The sequence below is a fragment of the Macadamia integrifolia genome, chromosome 2, assembly GCF_013358625.1.
Source record: "Macadamia integrifolia cultivar HAES 741 chromosome 2, SCU_Mint_v3, whole genome shotgun sequence".
Lineage (NCBI taxonomy): Eukaryota > Viridiplantae > Streptophyta > Magnoliopsida > Proteales > Proteaceae > Macadamia > Macadamia integrifolia.
The window spans coordinates 42,797,331-42,819,081 of NC_056558.1; the positions used below are offsets into that span (position 1 = coordinate 42,797,331).

At 39.1% G+C, this 21,751-nt stretch overlaps 3 protein-coding genes across 3 annotated transcripts; 2 read left to right on the plus strand and 1 right to left on the minus strand.

The window, feature by feature from the left end:
- The first annotated feature begins 5,432 nt into the window (after window positions 1–5,432).
- Window positions 5,433–10,665, plus strand: LOC122091950 (linoleate 13S-lipoxygenase 3-1, chloroplastic). Its single transcript, XM_042662215.1, has 8 exons — window positions 5,433–5,974; window positions 6,289–6,566; window positions 7,007–7,244; window positions 7,351–7,665; window positions 8,153–8,238; window positions 8,336–8,443; window positions 9,037–9,611; window positions 9,701–10,665. The coding sequence occupies exons 1-8, from the start codon at window positions 5,590–5,592 to the stop codon at window positions 10,455–10,457; spliced, it is 2,742 nt and encodes a 913-aa protein (XP_042518149.1). The 5' UTR covers window positions 5,433–5,589; the 3' UTR covers window positions 10,458–10,665.
- Window positions 10,666–11,415: 750 nt separating this feature from the next.
- Window positions 11,416–13,881, minus strand: LOC122061618 (glucan endo-1,3-beta-glucosidase 8-like). The gene is made up of 2 exons (XM_042625006.1): window positions 13,410–13,881; window positions 11,416–12,789 (listed from the first exon to the last, which is right to left on the minus strand). Exons 1-2 carry the CDS (start codon window positions 13,805–13,807, stop codon window positions 11,691–11,693), a joined length of 1,497 nt encoding a protein of 498 aa, XP_042480940.1. The 5' UTR covers window positions 13,808–13,881; the 3' UTR covers window positions 11,416–11,690.
- A 1,847-nt stretch (window positions 13,882–15,728) lies between these two features.
- Window positions 15,729–18,061, plus strand: LOC122061535 (glucan endo-1,3-beta-glucosidase 8-like). Its single transcript, XM_042624832.1, has 2 exons — window positions 15,729–16,148; window positions 16,899–18,061. Exons 1-2 carry the CDS (start codon window positions 15,778–15,780, stop codon window positions 17,992–17,994), a joined length of 1,467 nt encoding a protein of 488 aa, XP_042480766.1. The 5' UTR covers window positions 15,729–15,777; the 3' UTR covers window positions 17,995–18,061.
- The last annotated feature ends 3,690 nt before the right edge of the window (window positions 18,062–21,751 follow it).

A 21,751-nucleotide genomic window follows, 5' to 3' on the forward strand; every position in this document is an offset into this window, starting at 1 on the left:
TAATCCTAATAGTTTGAAAAAAATTATTGGGGACACTTTATGTATAACCATGGCAATCCAACAACTAAAATATAATTCAATTTAGCCAGTCAAAGAATCACCCAAAAATAGGCAAAGGTATATATGAGTTATTTAGAACGAAATGCAAGGAAAGTGGACCTTGACTGTCATGTTTCTTTCTATTCTTATTTATATATTTTTTCAGATGAATTTTTTTTTTTCTACATCTAAAGCGGATCTTACCAAAAAAAAAAAAAAAAAGGGTTTTCTAGGTTGAAGGCATTGGTGGACTTTTCTAATTCGATAGTTATTTGGTTTGACTTTTATATTTTATTTTTATATAAAAATTAAAATTTTCATCAAAATTCTAAAATAGGTGAGAAATTCTTTTAATTTCGAAATTGAAATTACATTCACTCTTACCCTTTAACGAGTACTTGGTCAATTTGATGGGTAAAGAAGTAATTTTATTTCAAAAATTAAACACTGTATTTTTTTCTTATCCTCCTTTTAATGGTTTCACCACCACCACCACCACTCCCTTCCCATATATGCCCCCATAGATAACTTAATATCATAAATTAAATTACCAAATAGATTTCTTATTCTTGAAATTTTTTAAATTGATGCAATCAATCAGTTTTAATTTATTGACAAAAATTTTATTTGTTAGTTATTTTATAAGAGTTAATCAACCCCAAGGGTCAACCCAAGGGGGTAGTGCAGTTGGTGTGCAACGAACTTGGTACGAGTCATAAACTCGAACGTCTTAAATTCGACTCTCATTAGGCACATCTTGGGACACTCACACAGGGGTGTTTAGTGCTCTTCACTACTTTCAGTGAAAGTTTAATGGTTCTCATTCAACCCCAATATGGGCCCATGGGAATAGTCAGGCCGAAGACTTAGATACCTGTCGTTAGCAAAAAAAAAAAAAAAAAATCAACACCAAGAGGTTAACGAAGTTGGCTTGGAGGGGACATGGTACTCCACCTCAGAAAGCGACGTCCCGTGATCAAATTGTTCTCGCTGCACCTAATTTCTTGGGGCCACCGCATAAGAGTTTCCATCTTGAACTGACCCAATCTTGTGTAAGTGATATCATAGTGATCCAAGGACTAGTCCAATCAAAGATCGAGACACCCTTGGTTTCAAAAAAGTAAAAAATAAATAAAAAATAAAAAATTCCAAAATTGAAATAAAAATCATACCAATTCAGGTCTAAATTTTGACAACTAAGTATAATGACGCTTAGTAGTTATAACTTGTATGTAAACATGCCTTAGTGTTCTTCTTACTCCCTTCCCTTCAAAGAAGAGGAAGACAATTAAAGACAAAAAACAGTGGGAAAAAAAGTTGCTGCATAGTTTTTTGGAGTAAAGTCTTCTAGTCCACAAATTAGATACTTGACACCTTGGTCTGGTGCTCTAGACCACAAAAATAGTATAAAGTTCGTCCCATACTGGATGAATGGTCCGAACTACCCTCCCTTTTTGTTTTCTCTCCCTCCCATGTCCCCATCCCCAGGGTTAATCTTTTTTTTTTTTTTTATAAAGTTCTTGCATAATTCCATTTTATTTTACAATGATTTTTGTACTGCTATTAATGACTCAAATCCGAAGAAGATCATCCTCTATTGTAAAAAGGAAGACAAATTCAACATAGTAAGAGGTGAATACAATGTGTTTTGTTCTGTTGCACATACATTCTACACTTGACATACACGCCATTCACTATCATGTAGAGTGTATAAAATGGTATTTTTACAAGCAAGAAGAATATATGTCGAGAGTTGAGCTTATGTGTATGTAATTGCTCTCCAATGCACAAAATGATATGTTGAGGGTTAAGCATATGTGTAATGTAGCCTCTCTCTCTCTCTTACTACTCTCCAATGTAACTATATATAGTCTTGCGATGATGCATCTTCGTCAGTTCGACAAATGACCAAATCAATAATATTTAAAGAAGTATTAGTTGAAGAAAAATAACATATTTTTATTCTTAATATTTTTATAGGGAAATTTATTACGCCACCTCCTGGAGAATGCCACAATTATAAGACCATCCTCTTTATTTCACCAAATTATACTCAGACATCCTACTATCAGTCACTATTAAAGAATATACCTTATTTGCTGATGTCAACAACTATATTTTATTTTAAATATCAAAATGGCCTTATTAAATACAAAGTACCAAAAGTACCTTTTCAATAAGTTAATATTTCTTTACCCAAATTAATAGGTTTTGGACCCATTCCAAGACCTAATTTACCTTTCTCCCAAACCGCCACTGTTGGACCACTGGAGATCGTTCATAGTAGCGGCATCAGCGATGGATGGCGACCTTGCGGTGACCCACAAGACCTTGCGGCAACCAGGCGAAACCCCCTCTGATATAGTCAATCGTTTTTTCTCTCTCCCCATTCCAAGCCATGGTCTTCACCCCTCGTGACTCTTCCCTAAAACCTAAAACCTTGAAATATGAAAACTAAAACTAAGAAACCCCAATTGCAAATTATGAACAATCGCCGCTTCTTCTTCAAGCTCTTCACCTAGATTCTGGTCACGTATAAGGCCTTAAGTTGCAGATGTAACAAAGATGATGAAGAAGTTCAGTATGTGATGACAGTGAGACCTCTCTCAATTCTCCATTGTCATCCTCATCCTTCTCTCCATTCTCTTCCCTCCCCTCCTCTCTAGATTTCTCTATGTATAAACAAGTCTCTTTGTTCAAAAAAAATTAAGAGAAGAAAAAGAGACAGTACTACCATACCCAATGGGAAATGGTACTCTAGGTTTTCAGTAACGGTTTTCTTTTCAGTATCCCAATTTCATCTTTGTGTAGTCCTAATCTTTAATTACTTTGAATTGAAGTTGTAGCTTTTAGCTTGTTTAGAAGGACATTTTCCCTGTTCTTCATCCTCGTCTCTGTTGCTTAATATCTTATATTTACAAGGTTATCTGCTCTGCAACTCTGGATGATGAAGTTAGCAAACCCTTCATCCTTGTCTCTTGTCTTAAATGGTCATTTTAACTCGACACTTAATAGTGACTAACGGTAAGAGGTTTGAGTATAATTTGGTGAAAATGAAGTTAGCAAACCCTTCATCCTTGTCTCTTGTCTTAAATGGTCATTTTAACTCGACACTTAATAGTGACTAACGGTAAGAGGTCTGAGTATAATTTGGTGAAACATAGGGGATGGTCTTATAATCGTGGCATTCTTTAGGGGGTGGCGCGGTAAATTTTCCTATTTTATATTGCATTATTTTGCTCTCTTGGTTGTAGCTAAAAAGGGTTCCTAGCTAACAAAGTATGAGATAGGGAGGATTTCCTATAAAGGTAGTGTAAGAAGGAATTTGCACATTGCACCAAAGATATGTTGCAAAATGAAATCAACTGCATGGGGCTTTTACTGTTAGAATATAAGAGAGAGAGAGAGAGAGAGAGAGAGAGAGAGAGAGAGAGAGATTAACAATCAAACTACCATATCCCTAACAGAGTCAAGGCAACGATGCTCTACAATTAGTTCAACCACTGAGTGAGGTGGTCGTAATAAACTTGACTACCAGGAGAGAGTGGTCGAATATCAGCTTACTTTCTATTGGCTGGCTCATATGTTGCTTGATGGGTGATGAAAGACAAAGATAAGGGATCAAGGGACTTTATGGTCGGAGAAAGGGAAGGGGTGTGCTTGGTGAGGAACTCTAAAAAAAAGGAAGAAGCTGTTGAATTTACATAAGAAATCGCCAACGTGAACACAAACAAAATCTGGAATTACGTATAGAAACAAAACGAGTAGTGATAGTAGAATTTACCCCAAAAGTAAAAAAATAGTGATTGAATATTACTTGCAAAATGTGAGACCCACCATGAGATACAGAATGTCCAGTGTCGTGAAGTTGGCATTATTCTATGTTCTTTGCATTTTTTGCTCCTGCACTTTTATTTCCTACAATGGCAGTGAATCAAATAATGCGATCGATATTAGCACCCATGAGATCTGATCTCTTTTTTTTTTGGTTGGAAAGATCTGATCTCTTTTAATTATACATTTATTGAACTAATCAAAGTCTACCAAAAAAATAAAAAATAAATAAGTCAATACATAAAACTCTTTTAGCTAGACCTTGAATCTTGATCCAAAATGTCAATGGTCAATAGTCAATTATCAATGATCAATGGTCAGGATTGTCCTCCGATATTTGCTGACTTAGGATTGGGTTTGGGCTGCGATTGTATTTAAATACCTATTTAATTATGGATGTATTACCCTAAAAGAAAGAAAAAAAAAACGAAGAAAAGAAAAGTCAAGGATGTCAAACCGGACTGTTTTGGGTAATCAAGAACAATTTCTTTAAAAGGGCGATCTCAAAACCGGCCAGTATATGTATTGGACCAAAACTAGGGGCTGATCCCATTTAGTAATATAATAAGCCCTCAAAGTATAAAAAATTCAAATATTTCTTGGATATATAATGATTATATAAGGTATATCTATTAAGTACGAGATTTTTTTATTGACACTACCTTTTTATGGTGTCAAATGATTTTTTTTTTTGGTACAAAAAAAAATCTTATTAATACTTATAGGGGTGTCATTTAGACACTTTCATTAAATATTAATTAACAGAAAAATAAATATACCTCTTAAAAATGTTGATCTGTTGGAAACTTGCATCAAAACCGTCTTGTCCCATTTAATAATTGGTCTCAAAATTAGTTTCTAAGACACTCATTGAGTAAGGTGTCAATTTTCAGCCTGAGCTAGTTAGACCAACTAATATGAGTGAAAACCGAACCCTTAGCAATTTGGATCAGTTTGGGTTTTCATGAAATGTTAAGAAGTCGAATCAGACCGATCAAATGGGTTGATCAAAATCAGAAATCGTAATGAGATTGAAAAAAATATGATAAAGAAAAATGACAGAAGTGAACCAAACCAGAATGAGAATTTTGGTTTGGTCTAATGATCAAAATTGGTCCAAGCAAACCGATTGACGCATCTACCATTGATAACAGAAACGGATCGATTTCGATTTCAAATTCACACTCTTAATTTTATGTGGTCGGGTCGGGTGTAACTCTGAAAAAGATAGGATTGACATTTCAAGAAAAGCAAGGGACCACATAAGGAACTTTGGGGACTGGTTCGAACTTTCGGGAATGGTTCCCCACCTGCTCCTTTGCTTCCGTTACCGCGTTTTTACTTGGAAGCTTTGCACTCGTTTTGACTCGTGAGTCACAAAGCAGCCTCTCCCTCCTCCGTCCTCTTTCAATTCACAAGCTTTTGAAAATGGAAAATTGAATGGTTACAGAAGAGAACCAAAACAAAAACTCAGATTAATAAGGGAATTAAAAAACGTGTGGACGGTGAGAATCATTTTAGTGGCTCTCGATTTCCTCCTTTTTAAAAGTAGAACACTCTCTTTTTGTCTCCTATAAATACCCAATTCATCAACAATCACCAACAAAAATCATCATCTTCTGTTCTTCCCCAGATTCTACTTCTTTCCTCTCTGGTTCAGTATCCTAACAAGAATCTCAGAGATCTCAAAAGGGGTAAAAGTAAAACTGAAGATTCATGGCAATGGCCAAGGAATTCTTGGGTTCATCTTTGATGGAGAAATCATCTTTTGTTTCTCCTGCTTCAGGAGTTTTGTTTAACCATCGGTTCAATCAGAAACAGAACAACAATCTTTCATTTTCTCCTGTTTTGGTTCCTTTGGAGAAAAGAAGATTGCATTCAAGGAAGTCTGCATCGGTTCCTGTTGCTACCATTAGTGAGGATTTGGTTAAGCTTGTCGTACCAGAGAAGCCCGTTAAGTTTAAGGTGAGAGCTGTGGTTACTGTCAGGAGGAAGAACAAGGAAGATTTGAAGGAGACAATTGTAAAGCACCTGGACGATTTTACCGACAAGATTGGCAGGAATGTTGCCTTACAGCTTGTTAGCTCCGAAATCGATCCAAGTGAGTTCTTCTCCCTTCACTTAATTACGCTTAAAATTGGAAGAAACCTTTGTGTTTAGATTGTTAGGGCTGATTTCGATCCAGATAGCTTGCTTTCCTTTCTGGGTTGTCTTCCTCTTGTGATAAAAATCTCACCTTCTTGGCTTTTGGGTTTGATCTAATTCAGGCAGTATGCTTAATTTCTGGGTTCTTACTTTAAAATTTTATCTGGGTTTTTGGATTTTTGTTGTAAATCACTCAAATTTGATCCAAGTAGTAAAATTTTCTGTGTGTTTCTAGAACATCTACCAATTTGGATTTTTCCGATTCTGCAGAAACAAAGGCGCCGAAGAAGAGCACACAAGCCGCTCTGAATTGGTCGAAGAAATCAAAGGTTCGAGCGGAAAGAGTTCATTACACAGCAGAACTGACAGTGGACTCGAATTTTGGGGAGCCAGGTGCCATAACAGTGAGCAACAAGCATCAGAACGAATTCTTCTTGGAGACCATCACTATCGAAGGATTTGCTTGTGGTCCTGTTCATTTTGTCTGCAACTCCTGGGTTCAATCTAAGAAAGATCATCCAGGAAACAGGATCTTTTTCTCTAATAAGGTAAAAAGTTTTCCATTTTCTGTCACCTCTTTTTTCTTTGATTTTCCTTTCCTTCAACTTTCAAACTTTCCAACATTCACCAAAGATCGAAGTTGGTAAAATTTTCAACTAGTTTTTGTATCCAATTGAAGATTCAAGGTCAATTGTTTCAAGACTAGACTTCGTTGAAAAAAAATTCATCCACCAATTTGGACTTTTTCTTGTTCAAAGTTATAAATTGTTCTAAAACCTTACGGCTTTAAAAGTGGCCACCAGATTTCAATTTCTTATTCGAATAGTCTTCCATCTCTGTTGCGTCATTGACACAAAAACAAGAAAAAAAAATGTCAACTGTACACGAACAGAACCATCTCTTGTCCTCGCAACATGAAAACCCATTAATGGTGGATTAATTTGCCCATTATTTTATATTAATTTGAGATATTCTTTGTTCTGGGCAGCCATATTTACCATCTGAGACACCAACTGGACTGAGAGAGTTGAGAGAGAAGGAACTGAAGGAGCTAAGAGGAAATGGGAAAGGGACTAGAAAAGCATCTGATAGAGTATATGATTATGATACCTACAACGACCTGGGAAATCCAGATAAGGGTATTGATTTCGCAAGGATAACCCTTGGAGGTGAAGAAATCCCTTATCCCAGACGATGCCGAACAGGGCGCCCTCCCACTGATACTGGTTAGTTAATTAGTCTCTGCAACTCTTCAAAAAAATTTATAAATCTCCATTGAAAACTAACCAATTTGATTACTAATTGGGCTAATTCATGATATGTTCTTGGCAGACATGAAAGCAGAGAGCAGGATTGAGAAGCCATTTCCGATATATGTGCCCAGAGACGAGGCATTTGAGGAATCGAAACAGAACACATTCGCTGCTGGACGCCTTAAAGCTGTGCTCCATAACTTGATACCTTCTCTAATAACAAGTCTCTCTGCGGACAACCATGACTTCAAGGGTTTCGCCGACGTCGATAGTCTTTACAAAGAAGGGCTACGCCTTAAAGTAGGATTACAGGATGGGCTCCTAAAGAAGCTGCCATTGCCTCAAGTTATGAGCCAGGGACTTCTCAGATACGATACTCCGAGGATTCTCACCAGTAAGCTCCTCATCCTTCCCTGTTTATCCAATTAGGGTTTAAAAACATGAACTGGAATCCGGATCGGTCACTGTAAGAAATCGGGGATCTGATCGGTCGAGCCAGCTGATTCGGATCAAAATCAGCCATGGGCCCATGAGTGATCCTGATTCTGTCTGTTCCAGTAACTGATTTTAAGGTTTCTGAACCGGATCAAGGGGTTTTCAGATTCCAGGGTTTTTGGGACTGATTCTTCCCAAATCAGTCAACAGGCCCTTGGGATCGGACCTATCTAATCCCATTTTTAAATCCATGGATATTAGAGATTCAGATCCTGGCCCTGATTCCAGACCCGGCCAAGCTTGTAAATGGGCCGGATGGACTGAAGGCACACCCCATTAACAGTCCAACACCCATTAGCTTTTGGTTTATATTGTTGTGGAGATGAGTAGTTAATTTGCATAAGATGATTGGTTGACCCTGATGTGTTGACCGTACATTGTTGCAGAGGACAAGTTCGCTTGGCTACGTGACGACGAATTCGCTCGTCAAGCAATGGCTGGAATTAACCCCGTTAACATTGAGAGGCTCGAGGTTAGTCAACAGTTAAGAACTTTATGTCATATATCTGACGTCATAATCCATTAATTACTTTTTACTTATTTTAATTCCCTTTTTTTTTTTTTATTAGGTCTTTCCACCGGTAAGCAAGCTGGACCCAGCAATCCACGGCCCACCAGAGTCAGCGATTAAAGAAGAACACATCGTGGGCCATATCGAGGGCATGTCTGTGCCACAGGTTAGTTTCTGTTCACGTGTTACAGACTCACAGTTGTACCCTAACGAACCCCCTCAAACCCCCCACTTCAGACATAAGGGCCGTGAAATTATTTCCTTGCCCTAGTGAAATATAAAAATTTCATAAATATTAATACCTACTCTCATTAGCAGTTGTGGACCTGTGGTGCAGGGACCATTGAACCATGTAGCCAGCTCTTTATTCTCTTCCCCACCAAAAAAGAAAAAGAAAAAAATCAATTAGTCACTCACAAGTTCTATTATTAGAGTTTAGTTATTCCTGGCGTACCTTTGATCCGATGCATGTGGGACTCTTAGATCACTATGTCTGACTTTTGTCTCTATTCGACTAGTTGGTCTCATAATGAGTCTGGTTTATAGTTTATATCAAAGTTTGGGGCGTTATCATAAGCCATTCTCCTTGAGGAAAAACTTTATTCTTGAGTGAGGAAAAATGACAATGCCGTGTAGCATGCGTTAGCACCCTCCAATGACCATTTTTCTTCTTCCTATGAAATGACATATTTAACCCACAATATTAATTCGCCTAATAATTATTAAAATGGTAATACTAATATCATCATACAAAAACAGGCACTGGAGGAAAAGAGGCTGTTTATGCTAGACTTCCATGACATCTACCTCCCATTTTTGGACAAAATCAATGCCTTGGACGGGAGAAAGGCATACGCCACTCGTACGCTCTTCTTCTTGACGCGACTCGGGACTCTCAAGCCGATCGCTATCGAGCTCAGCCTCCCATTCACGGCCTCTACCTCTTCTTCATCCTCGAAGAGGGTTCTCACTCCTCCAGTGGATGCCACTTCCAACTGGATCTGGCAACTCGGCAAGGCCCACGTCTGCTCCAACGACGCAGGGGTTCACCAATTGGTTAACCACTGGTTACGCACTCACGCCTGCATGGAGCCCTTCATATTAGCTGCACACAGGCAGCTAAGTGAGATGCACCCAATCTTCAAACTACTGGATCCTCACATGAGATACACCCTTGAGATCAACGCCCTCGCACGCCAAACCCTCATCAGCGCCGGCGGTGTCATCGAGTCTTGCTTCACTCCTGGCCAATACTGTATGGAGATGAGCGCCGCTGCCTACCGCGATTTCTGGCGTTTCGATCTTGAAGGCCTCCCCGCCGATCTCCTCCGAAGGTCCTTCCTCTTTTCATAATTTCTTAAACAAAACTTTATATTATATAATAATCTTCTTCTCAATTGAAGTTTTAAATGTGGTGTTGCAGAGGAATGGCAGTGGAAGACCCCACGAAGCCTCACGGACTAAAATTGGTCATTGAAGATTACCCTTACGCGAACGATGGTCTGCTCATCTGGTCTGCGATCGAGTCTTGGGTTCGAACCTATGTGAACCGGTACTACCCTGACTCGAGCCTAATCCGGTCTGACATTGAACTTCAATCCTGGTACAGCGAAGCCGTCAATGTCGGACATGCCAATCTCCGCCACCAGAACTGGTGGCCCAACCTTACCAATACGGAGGAACTCACCTCCATCCTTACAACCCTCATCTGGCTCGCCTCCGCTCAACATGCGGCCCTTAATTTCGGCCAATACCCTTACGGAGGTTACGTACCGAACCGGCCTCCATTGATGCGGCGGTTGATACCAGTACAAGGTGACTCGGATTATGACTACTTTATGGCTGACCCACAGAGATTCTTTTTTTCTGCCCTCCCGAGTTTGCTACAATCGACTCAGTTCATGGCCGTGGTGGACACGCTATCGACTCACTCACCTGACGAGGAGTATATCGGGGAGCGACAACAGCCGTCCATCTGGTCAGGGGATGCTGACATCGTAGAAGCATTCTATGGGTTCTCGGCAGAGATGCAACGGGTAGAGAAGGAGATAGAGAAGAGGAATAAGGATCCGAGTCTGAGGAATCGGTGTGGGGCTGGGGTATTGCCTTACGAGTTGCTTGCGCCAAGCTCCGAGCCTGGGGTCACTTGTAGAGGAGTTCCTAACAGCGTTTCTATATGAGATATATTCTTTCACTATTTATAATGCGCTTGCTTTGGTACAGTGTTTCGCTAGGTACTAGAAAGCGCCCCTGTGCGCTTTGTAAATGTAGTAAGTGTAATTAATTTTTGGGACAAAGAGAGAGATTGTAATAGATTTCATTTCCCATGAGGGAACGATGTATTAATGTGCCAAATTACTAATGAATTAATACTAGTAGAATTTCTTATGATTGCTCATAGAATCATAGGCTCCAAGGTTAAAGATATTAGTATCGTATCGGTTGATAAATATCGGTATTGTTGGTATTCAATATCAATACATAATCAATATGGTAGCAATGTATCGATCCGTATCGAGGACAAAATTAATGGTCTGAAAATAAAAAAAATTGGTAAAATTATACGATTATGCCTGTATCATTTGTATCCATGTGCATATTGGTATTGACCAAGATTGAAACCAATCCCAATACTATGTTTTAAATCAAAGACATGCTCAATCTAGTTACAATGGAAATAAAAGGTAAGAAAATCAAATCAAATTAATATAAGAAGAAAAAAAATTTTTTTTTTTTTGGTGAATGACATATATATTAAACACAAAATAAAAAAGATACAAGAGATAAAGCCTAAACCAAGGGCAAAGGCCCTACTCATAAGGAGCTAGCCTGATCAGAAAGGGACTAAACAAGCCAGCCCAAGGCAAAGAACATGACGAGAGAGAGAAGTAGGAAGAACAAGAAAATAGAGGGTGGGAAACCACATCTAAATTGTATGATTACCAAATAAGGTAAAAGTCACCCACAACAACATATTCACTCCCTCCCCTTCGGCGAAAAAGAGAAAAAAAAAACAACCCCCAATATGAAAGAAAATAGAGATTTTGAAAAGTTGCATTTAAACCCTAATGCTATTTTTGGAAGCCAAGAAAGAAAAGAAAAGAAAAGAAAAAAAATAATAGACACATAAATAAATCATTGTATAATCATGATTTTAATATTATTATGTTTGGTAGTCAAACGTATAAATGTCACGCACAACATGACAAAAAATGGTACAAAAGGGTAAATTCCTAACAAAGGTTTTTTTTTTTAGGGCAAACCTGTGGTACAACGGATGAACTGTACTATTACAATATGTTAGTCACAGATCCTGCAAAACAAGGATAAGGTTGGATACATTTGCCGCTCACAAACCCTACAATAACCGGAGCCTCATGCACTGGATTGCTCTTTAGAAAGTTCCTAAATAATTAAAGTACAAGAGTGATGAAAAAAAAGAACATAAGAGGCAGCATTAATATTAGCTGCACCCGGTGACCTGTGCTTGCAATTTGAATTGGAAAGAGGCAACCCTTCTGAGAGGCATTAACCTTAACAATCTTTGCTGTTCCTTCAAAGTCACAAGCTTGCACATCTTGTGCTTGCATTTGGAAGTACATATTATAAGCATAAGATATATTTCCAATCACATCCAAGTTGTTGCAAGAGCATCCATAGCCCAAGGCTGTACAATCTGACAATGAACAAGCATAATCAACATCTTTGGCCACTGCACTCACGTTGCCGCTTTCCTTGTTATACACACACCATTGTGATTGTAGGTACTGCACCCCCTTGGCTCCAACCATCATCTTATCATCCCCTTTCCCTGAGAAATCCATTGGAAACTTGGGCTGCCCATCATACCTTAATATCCCCCAATGCCTCTCAAAGTTCCCAGGTGCCACACTCTTCATGTTCTCATCAAACAGCCCAAACAAGTACACTTCTTCATAAGCATTTGCTCTTAATGGTGTACCCTTCTTGGTTGCCTTCTTCTTAAAGAAGCCATCATAAAACTTCTTTGCATTCTTGACATTGGCTTGCTTATCGCCGTCGGTAGGCCATCCAATTTCTCCGACAATGATCTCTAAGTCCGGTACACCGGACTTCTTCAACGAATGAACCAATGTATCATAGTTGGCATCAAACACATTGGTGTACTGGTACTTACCATCTTGGGTAGGCGTACTTCCTTGGTCGAAGAAGGCGTATTCATAAGGGAAATTGGCATCCATGTAGAGACTAAGGAAAGGGTAGATGTTCACTACAAAAGGTGCCTTCTTGGAGTTGAGATATTTAACTATGTCAACCATGAGTTGTCTTATGTCCTTGCGGAAGTTTCCGTCGGAGGGCTTGCCGGAGGCAGATTCATATACATCTGCATTGGAGGGGACGGTGGCTTTGATCTTGTTACCTACCCCAGCCTCATCAAGAGCTTTTTGTATGTTTTGTAAGGCTGGGAATAGGGTTTTCATATGGCTTCCATTGTAAGCTTTCAAGAAGGGTTCATTCCCCACAGCTACATACCTGGTTTTGCCACATATATTGATCAAAATAGACTCTATAGATCCTCTTCACATGGGATTTCACCATTTATGAACATCAAATAAATAAAGAGTCAATGGTAAAATAAGATATAAATTTGAAATCGAAATCTTTTATCTAAACCAAACCGAGCCATTTACACCGAAACTATGAAACCCTTTAATAAATGATTCGGTTTTGGTTTTAAAATTGAAACTATTTAATACAATTTTTTTTTTTTTAATTTTAAAATTTAAACAATTGATAATCCGCTTACGTAACCATTATACCGATTAACATTCGCATACTAAGCTTAAGTCATTCAATGTTCAATTTACATACATTTCAATAAAAAAATTATTTAATACCAAAATTTACATCTGTTTCATTAAATAATTTAAACTTTAAAGGTAAAGAAGTTGTTTGGATAAAAATTTAGAGAACATAAGAAAATCATTTAAACCGATGAAACTTGGATTAAATGATTCGGTTTTGATTTTATCTAAATAATCTTGCAACGAATCGAATCAAATTATTTAGACCAGAATCAAACCATTTACCTCGAAACCAAACCATTTAACATCCTTAGGATTAAAAAATAAAAGAAGAAAGAGTCTTATTACCTTATATCAACACCATCTTGGTCCTTCAAATGGGAAGTAACATTCTCAGCCACCCAATCCTTGGCATTGCTATACTTTTCGCTGAATCGTTCAAGCTCATTGTTTGGGATGGCAAGCATGAGTTGGATTCCAGTCCCTGCAAAGGGTTTCACAGTCCAAGGATCTGCATCGAACAGCTTCACCTGTTTGATGCCATTGTCCTTAAGCATCTTAACCACAATTTCAGGATACAGAGGTTGAGCCATCATCGTCCCCCAGTTTATACCGATCCCCTCTGCAACATTGCCACAAACGACCACCGTTGCCACCACCATTACAAACAATTTCCTTAACTCTATACTCTTATTATTATCTCTTATATGTTTATCCCTATTTTCATTGACTCGAACTCGAACCATGGCTCGTTCCCTCTACAATTTAGAAAACGAAGCCAAATAACACAGGAAATGTAACCTAAGAACACTTTGTAGTTTTCAACTCTTTCAAAACTCTATTTATTCAAAGAAAGCCTATATAAAAGAAACAAAGGAAGAATCTGTGAGACCCATTATTAACTCATTTCTATTATAAGACTCTCTCCTACAAAAAAGGGGCTCTCTTTAAAACTTAGTCTTCTCTAACAACCACTCATATCTAAGGGAGTCAAAATCAAATCAAAACCGAATACCGAATTTAACAGAACTGATTCCTAAACTCTCTGCCAACTGAAATGTGGCAAAAAAATATCGGCCACCCATTGTTATCAGTTATACTTAGACTCCTATTGTTTTTAAATCATTAATGAAAACTATTTTTAATCAAGAAATAAAATTATTTGCTAAACAATAGACATAATGAAGTATGGAATGAGAAATTGTTTGGTGATTACCTAACTGGAAGAAGAGGGAAAATGGGGAAAAATATCCTCTTCAACATCAACAACTCATCCAAAGGTTGGAAGGGTTTGGACATGCATTCCCAGGTGTTACTAAGTGTTAGGATGCTTGTCCAAACCCTCCCAGCTCTTAGATGGCCGTTGGAAGGGAGTTAGTGGGTCAAGTCATTGAAGTGGAGTTGCATCCGGGGAGAGGCGGGATTGCGGGAGGAGGAAGAAGAAGAAGAAGAAGAAGAAGAAGAAGAAGAGGGGGTGGGGTGGGGTGGGGTGGGGTGGGGTTGCAAGAAGAAGTGGTTGTGCTTGCCTTTCTAATAACAAAAACAAGAGGGTTTGGACACGCATTCCTAGGTGTTACTAAGTGTTAGGATGCTTGTGCAAACCCTCCCAGTTCTTGGATGGTCGTTGGAAGGGAGTTAGTGGGTCAAGCCATTGAAGAGGAGTTGCATCTAGGGACAGGTGGAATTGCGGGAGGAGGAAGAAGAAGTAAAAAAAGAAGAAGAGGGGGTGGGGTGGGTGAGGTTGCAAGGAAGAAGTGGTTGGGCTTGCCTTTCTAATAACAAAAACAAATGACTATTTCTCGACTCCCAAACTTTTTGTCCTGATACTCCCATGCTTTTGAATTCTTACATCTACTTCTCCTTTGTTTTATCGCTCTCAACATCGTGGACCACTCCCTCCACAAACACCTACACCCCGGCAATTCCTTATTGCCTCTGTTCTTCCTCACTCAACTCGCAATCCCCTCTAACCCCACCACAAAAATCCCCTTGTGGGAACCAACTCCGACCCCAGCCCTTGCTAATGCAAGAGGATCAGGCCTTCATACGAGAGCCATTCTAAGGTGCCTGATCCACAAATGGAATCAACATGTTCTCTCTCTTCTTACAATATGTTTTCACATTGAATGGATATGATGTAGAGATAAGGCACTTTACGAGCATGGTTCTCATACGAGAACCTGATCCAAGCTCACCCCTTTCCCGACTATTGACGTAAATTGAGTTATCATTGCTATCTCAGGAGGTTCACACTCTCAGCGGGACCAGCGTTTCTAGACAAATCCCAGATGAGAGTGGTGATTTACTCTGACCTCGAGCAGATTACAATCAGCAAAAATCGCTTCCATGGAGTAGTTCCCCAGATAGCTTATTAGGGAACTTGAAGAAACTGAAAGTTCTCGACCTCAGTTACAATGGGTTAGAACTTAGAAGGGAATTAACTACCGTGGAGGGCCAAGACACCTGTCAAGCACAGCGTACGTGGAGCTGACTCGAACTGAGACACGAAACCGAAGCTTCTCTGTTCATTTAGGCGAAGACCACGGGATACGAGTGGTTGTTAGAGCTCGCTCTGTTCAGATTTGTAGGGAAGAAAGTCTTAAATTGGAAATGTAGTAATAGGTCTCTCTTTCTCTCTCTAGATATAAAAACTAATAAGTGTTCTTCGATTTCATTTTCCGTAGATCTAAAAGGGAGGGTAGTGCTCGAACCAACCATGGTTCGAGTTCAAGCCAATGGTAGAAAGAGTGAGAACATAAGGAGATGGATTGTAGTGGTGGTGGTAATGGTGGTGGGTTGTGGCAGTGTTGCAGATGGGATTGGTGTGAATTGGGGGACGATGATGGCTCAACCTCTGTATCCTGAAATCGTGGTTAAGATGCTTCAGGACAATGGCATCAAACAGGTAAAGCTGTTCGATGCAGATCCTTGGACTCTGAAACCCCTTGCAGGGACTGGAATCCAAGTCATGGTTGCCATCCCAAACAACGAGCTTCAACGATTCAGCGATGACTATGGCAATGCCAAGGATTGGGTTAAGGAGAATGTAACTTCACATTTGAAGAACGAAGGCGGGATTGATATAAGGTACTAATAAGATTCATTTTCGAGTGTGGATTAGGTTCTCCATTCTCGTATGGGTAGAATCCATCTTTGTGGGTCATTCCCATACGAGGACAGTTCTCATACGAGGACCTGATCCACTCCATTTTCTTCTCTTTGCTTCTATGTCCATATCAGCTCCCCATGTTTGGGAGAAGAGTTACCCATCTCTACATGGAATTCCATCGTTTTCAAGAGGGGTCTTTGGGCGATGTGTCAAAAGAATTAGAGTCTAGATTCTCTATCCATGTGAAGTGTCCCCCCACATGTGAGAACCAATGGAAGATTGGTGGAGATTCAATTTCATTAGCATCCTCCATTGTGGGGTTGCAACCCACGTGGGTAGAGGAATAGAGCGATTATTCTCTGTAGTGAGTGTGGAGGTGCGATGAACATTAGATGCGTGCCCTGAGGTCCTTCGACCATCCGATGCTCCCTGCATCATCGCACTCATTGCAGAGAATATTTTTGTGTAGGTAAAGAATCCGGACTGTATTATCTGATGCTTATAGACAAGGGTCAAGATTCTCTACTCATGTGGGGTTTGGAATGGCCAACCACATGGTATCTCCACCCATCTAACACATAGGAGTCAAATGCCAGATGGGTGGAGATTTTTTTTTGTTGTCTATCCCCATGTGGGTGTGAAGAAAATCGGGATTTTATAAACGATGGGATCTCACATGGGGAGAGAATCTAGATTCTATTTTAATCATTATAGACCGGTAAAACCAGGTATGTAGCGGTGGGGAATGAACCCTTCTTGAAGAGTTACAATGGAAGCTATATGAAGACCACATTCCCAGCTCTACAGAACATACAAAAGGCTCTTGAAGATGCTGGGGTTGCAGACAAGGTCAAAGCCACCGTCCCCTTCAACGCCGATGTGTACGATTCTTCTTCCGGCAAACCCTCCGACGGCAACTTCCGTAAGGACATAAGACAACTCATGGTTGACATGGTCAAATTCCTCCACTCTAATAAGGCACCTTTCGTTGTCAACATCTACCCTTTCCTCAGTCTCTACCAAGACGCCGGCTTCCCGCTCGAGTATGCCTTCTTCGACGGCGGCAGTACACCTACCCAAGACGGTAACTACCAATACACCAACGTCTTCGATGCTAACTACGATACATTAGTTCATTCCTTGAAGAAAGCCGGCATACCGGACCTAAAGATCATCGTCGGAGAAATAGGATGGCCTACCGACGGCAACAAACAAGCCACAATTGCAAATGCAAAGAAGTTTTACGACGGCTTCTTCAAGAAGAAGGCAACCAAGAAGGGTACACCACTAAGAGCAAATGCATATGAAGATGTTTACTTGTTTGGGTTATTGGATGAGAACATAAAAAGTGTGGCACCAGGTGACTTCGAGAGACATTGGGGGATCTTTGGATACGATGGGAAGCCTAAGTTTACTATGGATTTCTCTGGGAAAGGGAACGATAAGATGCTAGTGGGTGCTAAAGGGGTGGTGTATTTGGACTCACAATGGTGTGTGTTGGATAAGAAGAGCACCAACATGGGAGCAGTGCCTAAGAATGTAGACTATGCATGTTCTTTGGCTGATTGTACACCCTTGGAGCCTGGATCTTCTTGCAGTCAATTGGATAAGAATGGAAAGATATCATATGCTTATAATATATACTTTCAAATGCAAGCACAGGATGTACAGGCTTGTGACTTTGAGGGTACAGCAACTATCACTAAAGTTAATGCCTCTCAGAATGGTTGCCTTTTTCCAATTGAAATTGCTAGCTCAGGTCATCGTGTGGAGCTATTGCTGCCTGTTATGTTGTTCTTATTTTTCATCATTCTTATGTTTTGACTCTTTATCTAATTAAGGGAAATTACCCTCCCTTTGCATTATTAATTAATAAACCCTTTTAAAATTATAGTGTAGAGAGAGAGAGAGAGAGAGAGAGAGAGAGAGTAGGTATGTGAACCAGTGGGAAAGAGTCAGGACACCAAATTTTGCACATGGAAGAGTGATTTAGAAAATCTAACTATGAACGCTGCAAACTATTATGTGTCAAATTTCAGAACCAATTCAATCAGTGTTGGTCTTTGTCAAAGAATTCCAATCAAAGCTAAAAAACTGTGCTGCCCTCATCCCACGCACTGAAGATGCCTCCTTGTAACTTCTTATTGGTCTGCATGCTTGTGTAATGACTACACAAACGGGTAGCGTTCTCTTGCCCAGAAGAAATTAACAGGCTACTTACAAATTTGAAGATGTCTTGGTGGGTAAACCCACTTAGAATATTGTTTAATTTACAATTGGCTAGATAAACTCACTCAGAACTATTAAATTGTTTAATTTACGACAACTCTTGGGATGTGAAAATCGTCTACAGCCGTTGCACGATTGCAGTGAGCATTGGGTGGCTAGGAGCCCTTTGGGACACGTGCCCAGATGCTTTCATCCGTCCAATGCTCATTGCACTTCACTGCTCGCTACAGAGGATGTGGACTCAATCTTGGGTGGATAAACCCATTATGAAACCTGATGACACTTAATACCATTTCTAGGGCATAGTAAATATGTGCATTATACGCATTCCTGAACATATAATTTAAAGGTGAAATGTACTCTATGGGGGAGTGCCGCCTCCACCACAGCACCCTACATTGCTTGTCTCTCTCCTATGCTCATATGAATTGTTTTCACATGGCGGAGGAGATAGACAGAATATGGTGGAGATTGCACTCCCCCCCCCCCCCACTGAGAACACTCCCCTTAATTCGAAATAACCTTTTTTTTTCCTGCTTTTATTTTTCTAAAAATAAAAAAATTAAACAAAAAATATAAAAAATAAAATAAAGGTGTATGTTATGTGCATCACACATATGATTTGTAGGATTTTATATCTCCCTAAAATCATAAATAATAGGATCTAGTCCAAGCAATCTCAAATCTTAAGTAACAAAGTAAAATGGGGGAAACCCTTACTGCTCATCATTGCTCCATCTCCTTGCACCGTAACAATAATGCATTTCTAAAGGTTTCTCTATTCCTTACCGCCTCTAATGTATCTCAGCAATACGAGCTATTAAGCAATAACTACAGGGACAGAGGCAAAAACATCCTCTACAGTGAGTGCAGTAATGCAGTGAACATTGGATGGCCGAGAGGACTTCGGGGCTCGTAAAGCATCCGATACTCACTACATCATTGCACTCACTGTAGAGAATAATCACTCGGATAGAGAGAGGACCAAGAGCCCTCAAATTATAAGACAATCAATGTAATCCTCCGGATCCTATCAAGGAATGCAATTAGATTTTGGATTCTAATTCCCTTAACTGATAATTAAATGTGTATCACTTAATTAGAATCCAACTCAGTATACTAAACATTTACTAAAAAAAAAAAAAAAACCATTAAAATCACTCATGACATGCACTAAATTTCCACTCATATGCGCACACTTTTCTTCCTTTCTATAATAGAAACAAGCAAACAACTAACACTTTTTCCTTCTTTCTGCAAACAACGTGTTTCTCGAAGAATCTCTCATCCCATTTTTCATTTAATTATACATTAGGAAATCTTGCTAGTCTCGAATTGGATATGCCATCAGCTTTTTATAAGTTAGTGGTGTACATTAATCACACCGCACCTTGGCGGAATGCCCCACCTTCTCTCTTTATTTATTAACATTTATGTTCTTTTTGTATGATTTACTATAAAAGAACAGAAAATGAATCATATCAGCGTTACCAAATACATTTCTATTTTATTCCAAAATAACAACAAAAATACTTGAAAGAAATTACCAAACAGACACGTTTATCAAAGTATGGGCCAAGCCATCAACATTTCCATAAATAAACTCTCCAAGGAAATTTCTGTCTAAAATGAAGAAGGAATAAAAAGGGGGTAAGGGGAAAGGTTTGTTGTTCTCCAAAAATAGGAAAAAAATCGTCTGCAATTCCGATCTCGTACAATTCCGTGCAATACCACCTTCAGACGGTGACACGTGTATTGATACCAATACAATGGTCCAGATCTGATTTAAATGCCTCTTCACTGATTTAATGTTTTATTAGTTGTACCAGATCTGGACCATTGTATTGGTATCAATACAAGTGTCACCGCCTGAAGGTGGTATTGCACGGAATTGTACAAGATCGGAATTACAGACGATTTCAACCCCCAAAAATAATGAAATTAATTTGGTCCGCATTCATTTACTATAATATTGGAGATCTAGTGTCCACCCTGTTGATGCTTTCACTTGAGCTCCCACAGGCCCTCGTGCTGATGCAGGGATCACGCTTCCGGATAGAGAATTGTTCCCCATAAAGTTATAGGAAAAGGTTGTCTGAACCCATATCATTTCTAATGTCCTATCCCAATGCAATGTGAGGAGACTTAGGAAACACCTTAGACCGAGAAACACTTTTTCCCAAAATTAAATTAGCTTGTACTCAGTTAAAATGCAATGATGAAAAACTCGGTCAGGTAAATCATACTGGAAAAGAAGTTTCAATCTCACATTAAAGTGAAATGGAAAGCGAAAGGAATAAAGAAAGACTTCCTAAAATAAGACAACACTCAGTCATTCAAAAACTCTTGTCAAGTCATTCATTTTCAATTATTACATGGGACAAAGTTTGCTATCAGTGAGAGGCCCTCGCGCTATAGACATAAGGACAGGCGATGACCACTATACACTTGCCTAAGGGTGTATGCTCTCTGTGTGGACACAATGGCATCTCACGGACAGAATACACATGCCCTTATTGTTATTATTATTATGAGTCAAGCAAATATTTTCTTTTCCAGTTTATTTACCATGTGGTAATGTCTATTGATAAAATTGTAGTTAATACTTACGAGTTAAGCATATGATTTTGTTTATTTGCCTCGCAAGCCTATCTATTTACACTTTAATTTTGTGGATCGTCACTTAATCACAAGGTAAAATTCTTTATTTACATTACCTTGTGTTATAATAATGCGTTAAAAATAATATAAAAATATTTTTATAAAAAGCAAGGAAATCAAACTATTTTCTTATTCAATTTTTTTTTGCAATCATCAATTACCACTAAAATTCAAGGATTTAACTAGAAAATCATGAATGTCTATATGGCAAGCAATATTGGTCCAACCCCATGTCAGCAGGGAAGCACAATGGCAAGCCCTTGATCCTCACCCTTGAAACGAAAGAACTCTGCTATGGATTGAGACTATGCTAAGGAAGCGGAAGCAGAGGTGGGGGTTGTAGGCTTCCTCTAATACAAAAACTACTAGCCAATAGGGTCTAGCTTTATGGCCATGAGCGGTGTTTCTATCCTTCTCCCAAAAAATATATATATATATTATGATAACTCATTGCATAGTTAGGTCATTTCCTTAAAAATGGACATTCAACCAAAATTATAGAATATTAGATATTTGTCCTAAAGAATGTAATCCCAAATTTTCAGTACAATTAAGTTTTGTTCTCAAAAACCATGCTCTGTTTGCTTCCAAAAAAAATTATATAAAAGAGAAATTTCAAACAAAATCTAAAGAGTGTCAATTTTCGGCCAGCGCAAGTTGATTGGACCAATCAAGGCCGAACCCTTATCAG

Coding starts and splice junctions, on each gene's coding strand:
- LOC122091950 (XM_042662215.1), top strand. CDS start 5,590: ATGGCAATGGCCAAGGAATTCTTGGGTTCATCTTTGATGGAGAAATCA. Junction 5,975..6,288: donor TAGCTCCGAAATCGATCCAA/GTGAGTTCTTCT, acceptor CCGATTCTGCAG/AAACAAAGGCGCCGAAGAAG. Junction 8,239..8,335: donor TTAACATTGAGAGGCTCGAG/GTTAGTCAACAG, acceptor TTTTTTTATTAG/GTCTTTCCACCGGTAAGCAA.
- LOC122061618 (XM_042625006.1), bottom strand. CDS start 13,807: ATGGTTCGAGTTCGAGTCAATGAAAATAGGGATAAACATATAAGAGAT. Junction 12,790..13,409: donor CAAGATGGTGTTGATATAAG/GTAATAAGACTC, acceptor TGGCAAAACCAG/GTATGTAGCTGTGGGGAATG.
- LOC122061535 (XM_042624832.1), top strand. CDS start 15,778: ATGGTTCGAGTTCAAGCCAATGGTAGAAAGAGTGAGAACATAAGGAGA. Junction 16,149..16,898: donor GAAGGCGGGATTGATATAAG/GTACTAATAAGA, acceptor CGGTAAAACCAG/GTATGTAGCGGTGGGGAATG.